Raw genomic sequence first — 16,737 nt, forward strand, 5'->3', positions numbered from 1 at the left:
CTGAAAATGTGATTGACTGACTACATAAAACAGTTTGAGAACACGTTAACACAGGGAATCTGTTTATTAAACAAATTAAACATTTAAAAAGGAATCAAGAGAAGTAAATGGCAACATGTCAGTGAATCAAAAATCCCAATCTTTTATACCATTTTTACACTGCAAAGTGATAGCTCAGCTATGTCGAACTTGTTTTATAGCAGTCTTTAAATAGCACCACAGGAAACTGAAAGCCCAGATGCAAAACAACAATGGAGGGGACCCAAGGTCTATTGTAATTATTTTGAGGCATGTCAGTAACATCCACTGTAAGAAGAGACATTTGTGACTAAATAGTGGGTGGTCTATGCTGAGTAGGTACAGTGCACTGGAAAAGAGGGATAACTCTTCATTTCCCGAAACCCATGTGGGGCAAACGGCATATATTGAGTCCCATTTTCTGACTATGTATAAACATGCTTCAAAGACAAAATCACAAATTCTCATCAACTTCAAATGTAAGACAAATACTGCAGTAAAACTACAGCCAGGAGTGTTCATGAAGAATAATAATACATGTTGAAACCATAATGTTACCATTTCAAATTGAACTATCCTAGTGAACTAATCTACAATTGCTAGTGATCTATTATCCCTTGGTTGCACCTACTGGATGCTGCAGTAATCTGCTAACCTCTATAGAGATGAAACACGATATTGTGGATATAATGAGTTTTTTCTTTTTACAAGAGTTCATTTGGAGGATACATCAAAATTTCCCCATTTCCTTCAGACATTTATCTTCTTCGTGGACACGGGTCCCAAGCCACATCTTTACTTCATGACTGAAGTTGTTTATATATGCTTTACTTGTGTTCTTTAGTAGGGGCAAAGTATAGTTCCATGGGTTTATTCACCTTCCAATATTTTTCACTGACCAGCTCCAAAGAGAAGGAACCATTCAGAACCTATGGAGAGAATTTAAGAGTTTAGATAAATACACACATGACATAGCCTCTCTGGTTAGGGAACATATTTAAATCAACTCAACATTAATGAACTTTATTCAAATTTGTGGTAGACTAGGATTTTTGGTCCCTCAAATGATGAACGTACCGCATGTTCACAGTCTTGGATGGCACCTACATTGAATCATGGCTACAAGAGTGAATATCAAGCTAAAAACTGCATATAATGTGTACCATACTTTGGCAACCATAAGCACTTTAGTCTTACATTTTCTCCAAAATGGACAGCATACCTTAAGTGCACAATTGTTGTGTGTTTTGTCCAATGAAGTACACTTGAACACACTGGTTACACTGTTAGCATGCATGCCAGCATGTATTTAAGTGTGAATGTAAGATACCATATCGGTCAGCCAGATTTGAAAAGTGTACGGGTGTGGTCAGTCATGCCCGCCGATATAAAGTTATAGGTGTGGTCCTCCAGTCATGCCCGCAGATATAAAGTTGCGGGTGTGATTAGGGATGGAGTCTCAAGATCTTAAAATAACTTACTGAGTTGTTATACCACAGTATGTAGTTGTTACCACATACCATAATCATAATTTATTGACATTGCACTGAGACAGACATTTTTAAAGAGGTCAATAGACATTCAATTTCAAAACTAAGTATTCATATAATGAAATCATTTTATTTCATCATGATGTGTTATAATCTATCGTAATTTACGGCGGTATCTATTGTCAATCCATTGATGAAAGCCAGTAGTAGATGATATATAGCTTCCTAAAACGAGGAAAGAGGAGAAAAGTTTTGAACTTCAACATAACGCGGTACCATGGGAGAAAATGACTGTTCGCATTTAGATATATGGACTGACTAGTGCAACGTTAGAACTTATATCAGGTCAAAGTAAACCACAACCTCATACTTATTATAGTTAGATACTGAAACAATACCTTTGTTATATCTCAGAAATGTTTTCAGTGTAACTGAATTTCTTTTGACATGGCTCATGATGATGAAGACTTTCGATGTAAGTGAAGAAGCTCGGAACGTGCTTTTGTGATAACTTCCGAACATGCTCAGTATGGTTAACTTGCATTTCCTGTTTCCGGGTGAATACTGACTGTTTAGGATCAGGCTTCTTTTGTTACCAACGTTTATGAAATAAACACGTAAATTAATGTCAAGACCAAGGTTCCCTCTAATTTTTGACGTGTCTGACCAAGCACACTAAGCCCGTAAGCGCCCCCTTTGACCACTGTGAGCAACATCAGACATGCACTGTGGTCAGATCAGTGTCCTCCATTGAAGTTACATGGCTCATTTTGAAGATTCAGACTACAGAATTTACATTCCCATTAGAACATTTCTAAGAAAAATTTGGTGTTTTTACAAACTTACAATGACAATGTCAACAAACGAAAAAATATATTGCTAATCAAACCAAGCCAACTATAACTATAAATTTGAAAGGTCACTTCAAACTTTGTTTCACTTATTTTTACTTAATTTTTTTTTCAACCCACAATTATATCCCTGTCTGTTTTTCTTGGTGTAAAACTGAATTATTGCTTGCAGAATATCTAGCAATGCATGTTGAAAGCTGAATGAAGCTCCCAAACAGTTTAAAGGTTGTTATGTTGCATCCTATATTTAAAATACAGAATTAGCTTTTTGTGCACTGTATTGTCTGTGCTTTCATCCTCCATCAGGCTGTGCGCCAAGGTGGTATTTTAACATTAGACACCATCTCATCCTGTACTTTCTACTTTGGCTTTCGACCAGATAATTTTACTCAAAAAAGAGAAAATCTCATCCAGTTTAACCACTTTTTCTTCTATTATTCACATACCCCCGACATTCATTATTGCAACAGCACTTTTACGATGATTATCGAGAGTAAACACAAGCAGCATGTCTAACTCTTTGCTCTACGTTGCCCAGACTGTGTCGCTAACTAAAGCGCTGGTGGGTGGACGGTGTTTGTTTGTAATAATGAGCGTACCCCTTTAAGAGTCAGAGGAGGGCGGAGACAGGTAAACTCATAGGGGACCATGTGCTTCCGTGTCAAAAAAAAAAACGTCAGGCTGTGGTTCACTGCACTGGATTGGCTTTCATGTGCACTGGGAATGTCGTGCTCGTGCAGATTTGCGAGTGCAAAGGCACCCGTCAAATCACAGTGACTGCCATATGATGGAGGCAGTGAGGAACAATTGGATTTCTGTGAACAGAACAAGTTTACATTGTCCCGCTTACTGACGATGTTGTACACACTGTGTCACATCGAAACTAAAATTATCACACCAGAGCAAACAGCAGCATAACCAGCAAAAAATAAAAAATGTCAAAATAATTAACATAAGAAATGCAATTTAAATACTATTTACATGCTCCCTGCATGAATGTCATGTCTAATGTGGTGCCTTACAGTGTGGTGGCATTTGGAAGAGAATTTAAGAATGCTACGATCGTGAAAATGTTAATTTTATTTATTTATTAAATGGAGCGCAAAATCTGCGAATATGTGGGGCCACAAACTAAACTGCAAATGGACAAGGGCTCAGTGTGTGTGTGTATATATATATATATATATATATATATATATATATATATATATATACACACACACACACACACACACACCACACACACACACAGATACATACATATGTAGATACATACAGACACGCATATGCATAAACATATAGAGTTGAAGCCAGAAGTTTAAATACACTGTTAAAACACTTTTTGTCTCACTGTCTGAAGTCAAATCAGAAAAACCTCTCCTGTTTAACATCAGTCAGGATCACCAAAATGATTTTATTTTATTTGACACAATAATGAATTGTTTAGAGAATTTGACATTTTCTTCGAGGTCAGAAGTTTACATACTAAAAAATTATTATATCTTGAAAGAACTTGAAGTCCAGATTTTGATGGCATGGCTTTCGAAGCTCCTGATAGGTTCACAACACTGATGTCACACTTGATGTTTGAGGCCACACCTCAAATACATGTCCTCCTTGTCTGAAATCATGGTAAAATCAAAAGAAATCAGCTAAGAAATCAAAGAAAGAATAGTGGTGCGCCACAAGTCCGTGTCATCCTTGGGTGCAATTTCCAGCTGCTTGAAGGTGCCAGGTTTATCTGGTCAAACAATTCTATGCAAGAATAAACATTATGGGAATGTCCAGCCAACACACCGCTCAGGAAGGAGACAGGATGGGACAGCTCCTGAATACTTTTTTCAGAATCAGAATTAGCTTTGTTGGCCAAATGCGTAAAAATACACAAGGAATAGGAATATTTCTCCGCCAGTCAGTGCCGCCCTGGCATGACATTCAGAACGAAGAACAACAAAGTAACAAAAACAAAGAGGAGACATTTCTATTTTTCGGAAATACTCTTTATAAGAGTCACATGTGCAAGATGTAAAGTTTTCTTCAATTAGACAGGTAAGGGATGAGCGTCAACATCCCACATTGTGTTAAGCTTGTACAGAGTCCCTTTACCCGTTCCCGGTTCCCTTTATAGACCAGTGCAATGACAACTGTGCAAAAGGAGCAGTTTGGAGTGACAAATCGTGTGATAGTCTACAAAATATATTACTAATACAAAGTGGACCAGCAGTATGTGAGGGTGTGTCCCAACAATGGAACAATGCAGAAAATAGGAGGTTCGCTGATCAAGAATTTAATGACTCGATTGCCGAGGGGAAAAAACTGTTCGAATGCCTGCTAGTTTTAACTTGGATTGATCTGTAGCACCTTCCTGACAGAAGAAGCTGAAAGTGCTGGTGGCCAGGATGGGGAGGGTCTGAAGGGATCCTGCCAGCTCCGGACCTAGTTTGAGTTGCGTGCAAGTCTTCAATAGTAGGTAGAGTGGTGCCGACAATCCGTTCAGTGGTTTTGATTGTCCGTTGCAGTCGGAGTTTGTCCTTTTTTGTGTTGGCCCCAAACCAGTCTTTGATGGAGGTACACAGTACTGATTGGATGACCGCTGTGTAGAACTATTTCTGCAGTTTTCGTGACAGGCCATGCTCCCTTAGAAGCTGCAAAAGGTACATCCTTTGCTGGGCTTTTTTTGAGGATGGAGTTGATGTTCGTTTTCCACGATAGGTCCTCTGAGACTGTAACTCCCAAGAACTTGAAGGTCTTGACAGTTGACACAACACAGTTGGACAGCATCATGGGCAGCTGTGGTGAAGGATGCTTCCTGAAGTACACAATCATCTCAACAGTCTTTAGTGTTCAACACCAGGTTGTGTAGACCTCACTAAAGCTCCAGTCTCCAGTCTCTCCTGTCAATACGCAGACTCGTAGCCATCTTTGATGAGGCCGATGACCGTGGTGTCATCTGTGAACTTTTACTACTATTAATACGTTTGTGAAAGCCGCTGTGGACTTACTAAACTTTCGAAAGTGACGAGTCCCTTTGAGTCCATTATGAAGGCTGTATTTATGGATGGTTTATGTTTTCCCACTGACCAAAATTATTAATTGGCAGCCGATCCAAGAACCGCCGAAATCATGAGACATGTCAAGCATGCTAATACAAAAGAATGTGAGCGGAAATGCTGACAATGCAAGGTTCATAGTCAGCATTAAAAATCTCACTAATCTTTGCGATGTCATTGCTGCTCGATTCCAATTGGTTTATTGGACTTTCATGGCAAGCTTGGCTGTGTCGCTTTGCACATGCTTTGTTCACGTTGCTTCTTTTTCATTTCATGTTTGGTTCATTTGATAAAATGTTTAGATTCCCGCATGACAGAGGGTTCACAATGCACGACTTCACGATTCAGTCTCTCACTCAGAGTTTCCTGACTTCTTCCCTCAATCTGAATGCCTGAATGACATTGCCATCTCAGATTGTGACCGTAATTCATTTTCCTCAGTCTAACTCTGTTGCATGAATGACTACATGAAGGATTTTCTTTAACCAGAGGTGTGAAATTCTGGATGACTTTGGGGTTGTTTTGTACATCCATATTAGTTTTCATTATTTATTTATTTTTTTTTTTTACAGGTTTTGAACTTTAATCATTGGTTCTCAGCAATCGGCAATAACCGTTAGCTTTATTAATTTATACAATTTCATTTTTCAGTTAGGGTTTTCATAATTAGTGTTTAAGCACAGCATCTGATTAATAAGGGATTAATATAAACAAAAGAGACGAGCTGTGTTGGAAATATGTTCAATACAGACATGTACTTCTATTGCTTTTAGAAAACCTTCACATGCTTTATTGATATGCTATGTTATGACTTATCTTTGCGTGGCATACAACTTGTTGCAGATAATTTTGTTTTCTGTCCATTACTTTGATATAACAAGGGTGATTTTAGCCTGGACTTCAATAAGGGGTGACAACTTAAGAATCATACTTTTTGCTCCATTCGTAAAGACTTCTTTTTGTAAGAAAACCCCCAGAAGACACGCTTGCTTCCTCACTTACAGTGAAGAAAATAACTATGTGAACACCCTGCTATATAGCAATTTCTCCCACTTATCACGGAGGGGTCTGAAATTTTCATCGTAGGTGCATGTCCATGTCTTAATGTGGGGCCTTGACACACTCGACCTGCTTTAAATGCTATAAGACTGCATCCTTGTATAACTGTCTCTCTTATCAGGAAGAGTTTCCTCCTAATTTAATGTCTATTCTTAATTTTTAAGTTTGTTTGTTCTTCTTGTCAGTACTCAACATGAATGTTGTACCACGACAGCACCGAGCTCCAGAGAAAAATTCCTTGTGTTGTTACATACTTGGTCATTAAATCCCATTCTGATGGATCACTCTACAAGACAAATTTGCTCTCGCGATTGCACTATGTCATACTACTGCAATAACTCCTGTAATCTGAGTCTTTTTTAAAAATTATGTATATATATATACACATACACACAAACAATCGACTTTATCTTGTCAAACCAAATGCGACCAGATAATGAGTGGTCATTACCGTTGTGATGATGACAAGTGGATCGCTCTGACTGGATAAGAAAATGGGGCAAAACAATGTGTTGGTGGTTACCCGTCCAAAGGACAGCGGGGGATGTTTGTGAAAAGCTTGCTTGAGGTATGTTCAAGTAGTTTAGCTCACTCCTCATGAGCAAATAATTTCAGTTCTGTGCTCTCTCCAAACAGCATGTTTCAGCTCCTTCCAAAGATATTCAATAGGATTTACAGTGCCATGAAAAGGAATTTACCCCCTTCATGATTTCTGTTTTTTTCCCCAAATCACACACAAGGGTTTGAAATCATCAAACCAATTTTAATATCACTCAGAGACAATCCAAGGAAACACAAAATGCATTTCAATTAAGGTACAAAATTACAAACCTATTTGTATCTCTGTGAAAAAGTAAATGCCCCCTTGTTAAATCACAGTCACGGTGACGAACCACACATTTGAGAAAGCCGAGTACAAATTCACAAGCCATACCCAAACCTGACTACCACCACCATACTTGTTGGTTTAAGACATTATTGAATGTTTTTAAATACAGGTTACGAACCTATTTTTCTCATTCTTCTCATGTTGTATTTTCATCTTTAAATGATTTCTTGCACTGTACGCTGTTTATTTTTTTGTTTTATTTCTCTTTTTAAATGCTTTTAATCATGTAAAGCACATTGAGTTACCTTGAGTATGAAATGCGCTATACAAATAAATTTGCTTTGCGTTAGACATGTTGGTAAAGGAAACAGGTGATTAAAAAATGATGGGTAAAGGCCTCTCTATACTCGCGCCTGTGCAGCGACCGTGCTAACGTCATTGTGGCTCTCCTCCGCATAGTTTGCCTTTATATTTGAGTGCATCCCAGGTGCGTAGTTTTGAAAATGTGCTGAAGTTCTTCAAGTCAGAGGTGTCGCCACAGCTGGTATTGGCCCCACACAGTGGAGTTTCTTCAAAACATTTTGGTAATTTCCAGTCGCCGGTTTTCCTATCCTTTCTGTAATACGGAAGGAAACAGTAAAAATGGCAACATTGGAACAGTGTCAAGCCCGGAGGAATGCAGAGGGTTGAGTGGTGAAGGGCATCCGGCGTAAAATTTTGCCAAACAAATATGAGCATTCATCTAAAGAATACCATACCGGATCGGTCGTGTCCCGGGTTAACAACGCCCGCCCCAAGCACCGTTAACCTGCAGGGCGTTGGTGGAAATTCAGCTACTGTGGGTGGAAGACAAAGAAGAGGAGGAAACCGGATTTGTCAGAGGAAGAGTCTACAACTGAGTGTAGGGACTTTGAATGTGACAGGAAAAGCTCAGGAGCTGGTTGACAAGAAGACTAGGAGAAGGAGTTTAGGAAAAAGGTTGATACATTGTGCAATCCAAGAGAGCAGGTGGAAAGGTACTAAGGCTATAAGATTAGGAGGAGGGTTTAAATTATTTTACCATAGAGTAAATGGAAAGATAAATGGAGTACGGGTTATTTTAAAGGCAGAGCTAAGAATGCCTTGGAGGTGAAAAGAGTATCAGATCAAGTGATGAGGCTCTGCCCCACAGCATAGGTGTCAATCTCTGGCCAGTGTAATTATATTTGGCCAACGAGGCAATTTCAAATTAATATTAGTGCTGGCCTGCCAGTATTACACGCTGGCAGCGCTGTAATGCCACATTCACGGAGTATATTACAAATCCCATGATGCTCTGCTGTTGTTTTGTCGCGTCGAAACAACGCGACAGAGGCAAACATGCCCCCTCCTCTGTGTCAGTAACATCTATGGTAGCGGTCATGGATGTGTTAAAAAGGTAGTGATTCGTCTTCGTGCACACTCCTTTGGCTAAAACCCCCAGTGGACTCCGTATCCCTGTTCCTCTTCCCAAGACCACACTGTGACCTCAAACTACACCTGTCACTGTGTTACCCTACCAAAAAATGGCGAAAAGAAAGGCAGAAAATAGAACTTTTTTCGACAGGTGGGAGACAGAATATCTGTTTACATATGGAAAATGCAGACCTTTTTGTCTTGTTTGTGGACCCAACGTGTCAGTAACCAAGGAGTACAATATTAGACGAGACTGAAACAAAACACCAGGACAAATATAAGGACATGGACATGACTGAAAGGAGCCAGAAGGTTAAGGACATGGACACGACTGAAAGGAGCCAGAAGGTAAAAGAAATTAAAATAGGTCTGTTTTCATGGCAGAAAATGTTCACAAAAGCCACAACACAAAGTGAGGCTGCTGTAAAGGCAAGTTATATCATGGCAGAAGAAATCGCCAAATCAGCCCGACCCTTAAATGAGGGAGAGTTTGTAAAAAAAAAAAAAAAAAAAAAAAAAAAAAAAAATGCATGATGAAGGTTTGTGACCAAGTGTGCTCAGAGAAGAAGCAGGCCTTTGCACACGTAAGCCTGAGCAGAAACAAAAAAGCTGAGCGCACATGGGAGTTTGGCATCAATCTACATGTCCAGTTGATGGAGAAGGGAAAATATTTTGTTTATTTTTCCCTTGCTGTGGATGAGAGCACTGACACGTCTGATACGTGGATGAGAGCACTGACATGTCTGATACTGTGCAGCTGTCAGTCTTCATCCGCGGCGTGGACTCAAATCTCTATGCTACGGAGGAGCTTTTAAGAATAAATACATGGATGGCACAACCACAGGGAAAGAAATCTTTGAGGAGATTTGCAAATGTGTCAGTGAGATAAACCTGCTGTGGGATAAACTTGTGGGATTAACCACTGATGGGAAGGATTCGTGAAAAGATCCTTGAAGAAAACTGTGGGTGAACTGTCTATCACTATTTTACATCAGGAATCCTTTGTGGTGAAGCGCTAAAGATGGAGGATGTTGTGAGCAAAGTAACAAGTTCTTAACTTCATTAGAGGCAAAGGTCTCACTCATAGGCAGTTTAAGTGTTTTCTGGAAGAGTGTAGTTCGGAACACACAGATGTGCCATATCACACAGAGGTGAGATGGTTAAGCCATGGAAAAGTGCCGAATAGATTTTTCGAACTGCGTGAAGAAATATGTCAGTTTCTGCAAAAAAAGCAAAGGGAAAGACACAGCAGAGCTCCGGGAGCAAAAGTTTCTGTGGGATCTTGCCTTTCTGTGTGACATCTCAAGGCACGCTGAAGTCAAAGTTTGATGCTGCCAGGGCCGCACAGTTTCCGCAGTTCATCCCTGACACGACGCCTCAACTCCGTACTGAAGTTGCTCAATTGCTCTCCATGTTTGGTAGCTTACTTATGTGAGCAACTTTTCTCCTGAATGAAGATGACAAAAACATCTCACAGGAGACGTCTGACTGACGAACGCCTTTGTTCGATAATGAAGGCTTCCTCAGCTCAAACCCTGAGCCCCATTGATGACCTGGCATCCAAGAAAAAATGTCAGGTGTCTGGCTTGGGCACATCAGAGTAGATCAATGTGTCGTAAAATGAGCAGTAAATACATTTTCTATGCACTTTTTCTTGCTACTAATGTTTTTTTTATTTTCAAAATTATTAACCTGTGTAAGAACCTAATTTTGACATTTATCTCAGAAGGCTGCAAACAGAAAGGAGGGATTAAAATTTTCGTTAAATTTTATTCAATATGCCATATATTTTTATTATTATTATTATTACTATTACTACTCTTGTTATTAGTAGTAGTATTATTAGCAACTGGATTTTGCACGCCCATACTTTTTTTTTTTTTATATAAATCAAAAACTTGTGTGGTTCCATATTAAAAGGTTCAACCTTGGCCCACAGCCTTGTTCAATTTAAAATTTTGGCCCACTGTGAATTTGAGTTTGACACCCATGCTCTAACCACTGTGCTCTGGGGCACAATTTTAACATTAGCAGTAACATAAAAATAACTGAGAAGAACTGAACAAAAATGTCATTTAAAAGAAAATCCCACACACCAGAGTTAAAAAATAATTTAAATGCTTTCAACTCCGTACCTGTTATCATCCCCGGAGGCTGAACCAAAACACTCCAGCCATTTGATATCTCTGTTCAATTGGAGCTTAAAGGCATTCCTGTGTAACCTGTGGGAGCAGTGGATGATGGATGGAGCACAGCTTCCGGGTGAATTTGCCTTGCAACTTTACGGGAATTCATTGGACGGCTCGACAAAGTATGGGCTTCAGTGACAACCAAAAACTCACCGTCGGGGTTCAGAAAGGCTGGAATAGGCTAGTTGTAACTGCAAATGACGGTGAGTCAACATCTGGAGTGGTCAGAGTTCTTTAGAAGTGAAACCAAGGATGAAGATTTTATTGGACTTATTGATTTGGAGTGACACTGATATTTTGGTAAGTTTGTTAGCATGTTATTAAGTTAGTTATCTGAATAACCTAATACGTTAACGTACTAGGAATGTTCTCAGTTTGTTGTTTATGAGTCATACAACGTCAGCAATAAACACCAATTCACCTGCTTCTCTACTCTATTTTTATTTTCAATTGCGTTTCAAGATAAATGTCTGTTCTTAGTGTTGCGTTTCATCAAATAAACTTACCCTCAAAAATGCGACTTGTATGAGATATATCTATATTATATTTTTTCCCTCTTTACCAGCCATTTTCTGGCTGGTGCGACTTACACTCCGGAGTGACTTATAGTGCAGATTTTGACAATGGTATGATGACAAAGGTATAAACAAGTGCAGACGCGCAATAAGGATATCGATTGAAACATCTTCCATTGTAAAAATTAAAACAAAAAAAAAGTGCCACCAATAACTTTTGATCCATGTGTCTGAATATGTACTCACAGTGAACTGATTTCCAGCAGTAGGTATGTAGATGGTGTACTGTTTCTCTGAAGCTGCCTCCATATTAACAGGACTCGCCTCTGTGTTTCTTCGAAGCTCCTCCAAAGCCAGACGGACAGCTAGGTATTTAGACAGGTGATCCACTGTTGCATTTCCAGATGTCTTTATGTAGCGAGGCACAAACTCCACACTAGTTTGATAAAAACAACATAATTTATCATAATTGAAAAGGCCCCCAAAGACCACAACGAGCCCACAGACCTATTCTGAAAATACTGCACCAGTGATGAGACATGGATTTCCAAGGAATGTTGCAGATGTGATCATTTAAAAATGTTTACACGAATAGATGTTTACAGAAAATTGTTGGATAAGGATATGCATCTGTCACCTACACCGCAAATAATTGATAATTATTGAGGGAAATCAGTAACATGACTGGTGTTTTCACGTATACTTAATGATCAATAACAAATGTAATATGAGCAAATTTGCGTGTATCAAACTTGTAGCCCATCGTAATAATCAGTTCCCAAGAATGTTTCAAAAATGTAGAGACCTGATCTAAAAGAAATTTAAATAAACAAAGGGCATTGTTCATTGTATATACAGTTATCCTTTGTTTTTCACGGTCAATGGGGACCAGAACCCTCAACAAAATATGAACGCCCCCCTGCCACCAGGAATTTTCATGTATGTCTGTGGGTACCAGAATTATTAAAACATGTGAACAGCATTTGTATTTTACATATTTGAAACTTAAATGACAATAGTCCACATATTTACTCAAATGTTTAATTTAAAACCTTTGTTAACCTTTCCTGCAATGTCACCTGACCGTTGTTATGAGACACCTTGGTGGGGGAAACAATAATGGTATAAAGCAACGGTTTGCTGCTCAGAAGGCTTTATTGGCTCCTTTAAACACTCAACATCAATGTGTCCTCTCAAACACTACTCCTCCCGATTGGTCGCCGTCCCTAAACTTGTACACCGTACACACAAGCAACTGCTCGCGCTATGTTTCTATACCTTCTCACTCTCGCAGCTCCACATGATTACCCAGTGCCATCTCTCTCTCTCTCTCTCTCTCTCTCTCACACACACACACACAACACACACACACAACACACACACACACACACACACACACACACACACACCAACAATGTCTTCTGAGAGGCAAAGAGGTGGCGGAGGAGTGGCTCATAGAGGCTTTAAGTTCACTCACCTGCAGCATTGCCACATATGACGATTGTAAACAGTAGAAAGCACGCAAAGACGTCCTCTTCCAAAAAAAAAAAAAAAAAAAGCCTGTTTCATCCATGTTAAAAACTTGCTTCCGCCATCCCTCATGGATGAGGCCGTCTGAAAAGACTCATTGTCGAGGGAGCAAATCACAACGCGGGGTCCAAAAATGTGCCTCGTCCGGAGCCCTGGAGGATATCCCAAAAAGTACCACAGTGCCCATGCCATTTGCTACACAAAGTGGTTGACTCCTCGCACTGGATCCCCAAAAAGATTAAAGTACTCCCAAATAGGAGCCCATTCCTCTTGCTGGATCCCAAAAAGTGCCCATGGAGTTACCAAATCTTGGGCGCGGCGGAGGCAGCTTTCGCAGGGGCACAACACTTAGGTACTATTGTAATTTAAAAAAAAAAAGAAAAAGTGAGTGCAAAATGAAGCCCTGTGGGGGGGCAAGCCAGTGACATCTGTAGGCCGGTGTCAAGACCGGATAAATGCAGAGGGTTACATCAGGAAGGGCATCCGGCTTAAAACTTTGCCAAACAAGTATGAGCATTCACCTAAAGAAATCCATTCCGGATTGATCGTGGCCCGGATTAACAGCACCTGTCCCTGGGACTGTTAACCTGTAGGGCGTCGGTGGCAATTCAGCAACAGTGGGTCAAAGACAAAGAAGACGAGGAAAGTGGATTCGTCGGCAGAAGAAGAGGACTGCACAGAGCCAACAACTGAGTGTAGGGAGTTTGAATGTTAAAACGGGACAAGCCCAAAGGAAAAGAAAAAGAAGGGCGCAGCGGAGGAAGATTTTACAGTGGCACAACGCTGAGGTGGTATTGTGACTCTGTAATCAAAGATATCGCTAAAACTAAAAAGAGTTATTGCAAACAACACTAAGATACAGGATGTACCGTTATTTCTCGAAAATAATGCACATTTATTTCCCAAAATATTTTTAAAAAGTTAATCGAGTGCATTAAATTTAGGTATGGATTAAAAATTAAAAAATACAATCACATTGTACAGTCATATACAGGTACATAGAGTGGTAAAAAATTTATACATACAGTGCCCTCCATAATTATTGCCACCCCCAGTTAAGATGTGTTAAAAGCCTTAAAATAAATTCAGTGTTTATTGCAGAAGAATACTGTCACACTGAAAATTTTGGGAAATTGTAACCTTCAACTCAAATGAATTGTAAGAAAATAAAAAAAATCCCTGACTAAAAAATAATTATTTTTCATGAATTCCACAATTATTGGCACCCTTAACAATTCCCAAAAAATAAATATAATTGAAGCTTTTCTGTCATTTCTACAGTAGTTTACAACTTTTACCAGAGTATCTAGGAACATTTAATTCGTAATTCATCACTTCCTGTTTCCCTGGGGTATAATATGACATGACACAGAGGTCATTTCTCTTATCCACTCTTAAACATGGGAAAGACAAAGGAACATAGCATACAAGTGAGGCAGATGTGCGTCGACCTTCACAGGTCAGGCAAAGGCAACAAGACGATTGCCACTCAACTGCAGCTGCCTATATGCATTGTGAGAGGAATAATTAAGAAGTTAAAAAAAACTGGAACAGTGGTAAACAAGCCTGGACGAGGACCCATGTTTATTTTGGCACCACACACACAGTGAGGAGGATGGTAAGAGAAATCAAAAGATCTCCAAAGCTCACTGTTACAGAATTACAACAAATGGTAGCATCCTGGGGTCACAAAGTCTCCAAATCAACCATCAGGCGCTGTCTACACGCCAACAAGCTGTTTGGGAGGCATGCACGGAGAAAACCTTTCCTCACTCAAATCATGAATTCAAACGTCTGGAGTTCGCCAAGCGGCATTGGGGTTTCAAATGGGACCGTGTGCTTTGGTCAGATGAGACCAAGATTGAGCTTTTTGGCAACAAACCCTAAGTGGGTCTGGCGTGCCACGAAAGATGAGCATGCTGAAAAGCTGTGAAGTATGGGGGTGGGTCAGTGATGCTGTGGGGCTGTTTCTCTTCTAAAGGCCCTGGGAACTTTTTAGGGTGCATGGAATCATGAATGCTTTGAAATGCCAGGACATTTTAAACAAAATCTGTTGCCCTCTGCCCGAAAGCTGAAGATGAGTCGTCACTGGGTCTTTCAGCAAGACAATGACCCTAAACATATGCCCAAATCTACACAGAAATGGTTCACCAGACACAAAATCAAGCTCCTCCCATGGCCATCTCAGTCCCCAGACCTCCACCCCATTGAAAACGTGTGGGTTGAGCTGAAGAGGAGAGGACCCAGGTCTCTGGATGATTTAGAGATTCTGCAAAGAGGAATGGCTGAAGATCCCTCTTTCTGTCTTTTCCCATCTTGTGAAACATTATAGGAGAAGATTAAGTGCTGTTTTGTTGGCAAAAGGGGGTTGTACAAAGTATTAACACCAGGGGTGCTAATAATTGTGACACACATTATTTGATGTCAGTTTCTTTATGTGGGATTTTTTCACCCACTGAATAAATGCACTTGTATTGAAGGTTGGATTTTTCTCTTTTTTTCCATTAAGGTCCCATATTATTTAGAAAAAAAAATTATTAGAAGCTAAAAAACATCTCAACCAGGGATGCCAATAATTATGGAGGGCACTGTATATATTTTGATATGATATTTGATGTCTTATGTTACACGTTTATATATACTACGGTAATGTGGGCCCCCAACCCGAACTCTATGACCTCCTCAGGGAGCTTACATTTTACGATTGTTAGCGTAGCATGCTTGTTGCTACTGCACCCAAGATCGGAAACGACTGACCATGAGTTTGTTTTAACTATAACCAAGACAAAAAACTGTCAACTACAATGGCTAGTTATGCAGCTGCTTTTAAAAGAAATGTGTCATCACTAGTGCCAACCCGGAAGTCGCGGCGCAGTTCGAAACAATGACAGCTTGCCTCAATCGCTTCAGGTGGGTATCAAAACAATGTGAGCTTTAACTACATAATAAGAGCGTCTTGGGGACATTAAAAAAAAATGGAGTGTGCACACAATTGAAATGGTCGCTTTTTAAAAAATGTGTCCATTCCGCTCATTTCAGCATAGTTTGAGCTCACGTTGTTTTGATAGCCACCTGACGCCAAAGTGAAAGATGCTACAGATGGGAGCCGAATATAGGGGGAGAGGTTGCATTGCGCAACCCAAACTCTTGGGATTAAAAAAATGTTTAAAGTCATCAATGATGAGTTCCACAGTGATGCACCAACGGTAGCTGCTATGGATCTCTTTTGGATTGGAGATGAGTCAGATGCTTTTTTTGAAGGCTTGGCCAAGGATGTGTAATGTAGTGGATAAACTACTCTATGCACCAACGTTTTATGCACAAATATTTAATGCAGTGTTTAATTAGTAGTGGTAAATAGTTTAGATTTTTAATACTGTAAAATGTGTTAACAGTATTAAAATGTGTCATCATTGAGCAAATATTTTAGTTGGTTGGGGGATTCTTTTCTGACAATTACAGGGACAAGGACAAGTGTGTCCTGTCCCGAGATTTTATCACCGCTACATCAGCACATGCACAATGATGATTATTAATGATTGCTGTGCAGACAGTTTTGTGAAAAGCAATACAAGTACAAACTTAAAATATAAATACAGAGCATTCCAAATATTCTGAGTATATGGGTAGTGGCAAATTGGTGGTGCTCATTGTAAAGTGGTAGAAGGATTTTCCAGATTTTTTTAAGTCAACATTGGGGTTGCGCATTATACTTCAGGACACATTATACTCAAGAAATTACAGTATGAATGTGCCAACAGCGTGGACGAGA

At 39.7% G+C, this 16,737-nt stretch overlaps 1 protein-coding gene across 5 annotated transcripts in view; it reads right to left on the bottom strand.

Moving 5' to 3' along the window:
* Positions 1-49: 49 nt before the first annotated feature.
* rnf2 (ring finger protein 2) overlaps positions 50-16,737 on the bottom strand; it is a 96,078-nt gene continuing 79,390 nt past the window's right edge. For all 5 annotated transcript variants that reach the window (XM_061839508.1, XM_061839507.1, XM_061839511.1 and 2 more), the window contains exons 8-9: positions 11,682-11,871; positions 50-947 (exon numbers count right to left, since the gene is read on the bottom strand). In XM_061839508.1, the coding sequence (XP_061695492.1) occupies positions 846-947; positions 11,682-11,871 (292 nt within the window). In that variant the 3' untranslated portion in view covers positions 50-845. The remainder of the gene's footprint in view (positions 948-11,681; positions 11,872-16,737) is intronic.

The sequence above is a fragment of the Syngnathoides biaculeatus genome, chromosome 13 (assembly GCF_019802595.1).
Source record: "Syngnathoides biaculeatus isolate LvHL_M chromosome 13, ASM1980259v1, whole genome shotgun sequence".
Taxonomy (NCBI): domain Eukaryota; kingdom Metazoa; phylum Chordata; class Actinopteri; order Syngnathiformes; family Syngnathidae; genus Syngnathoides; species Syngnathoides biaculeatus.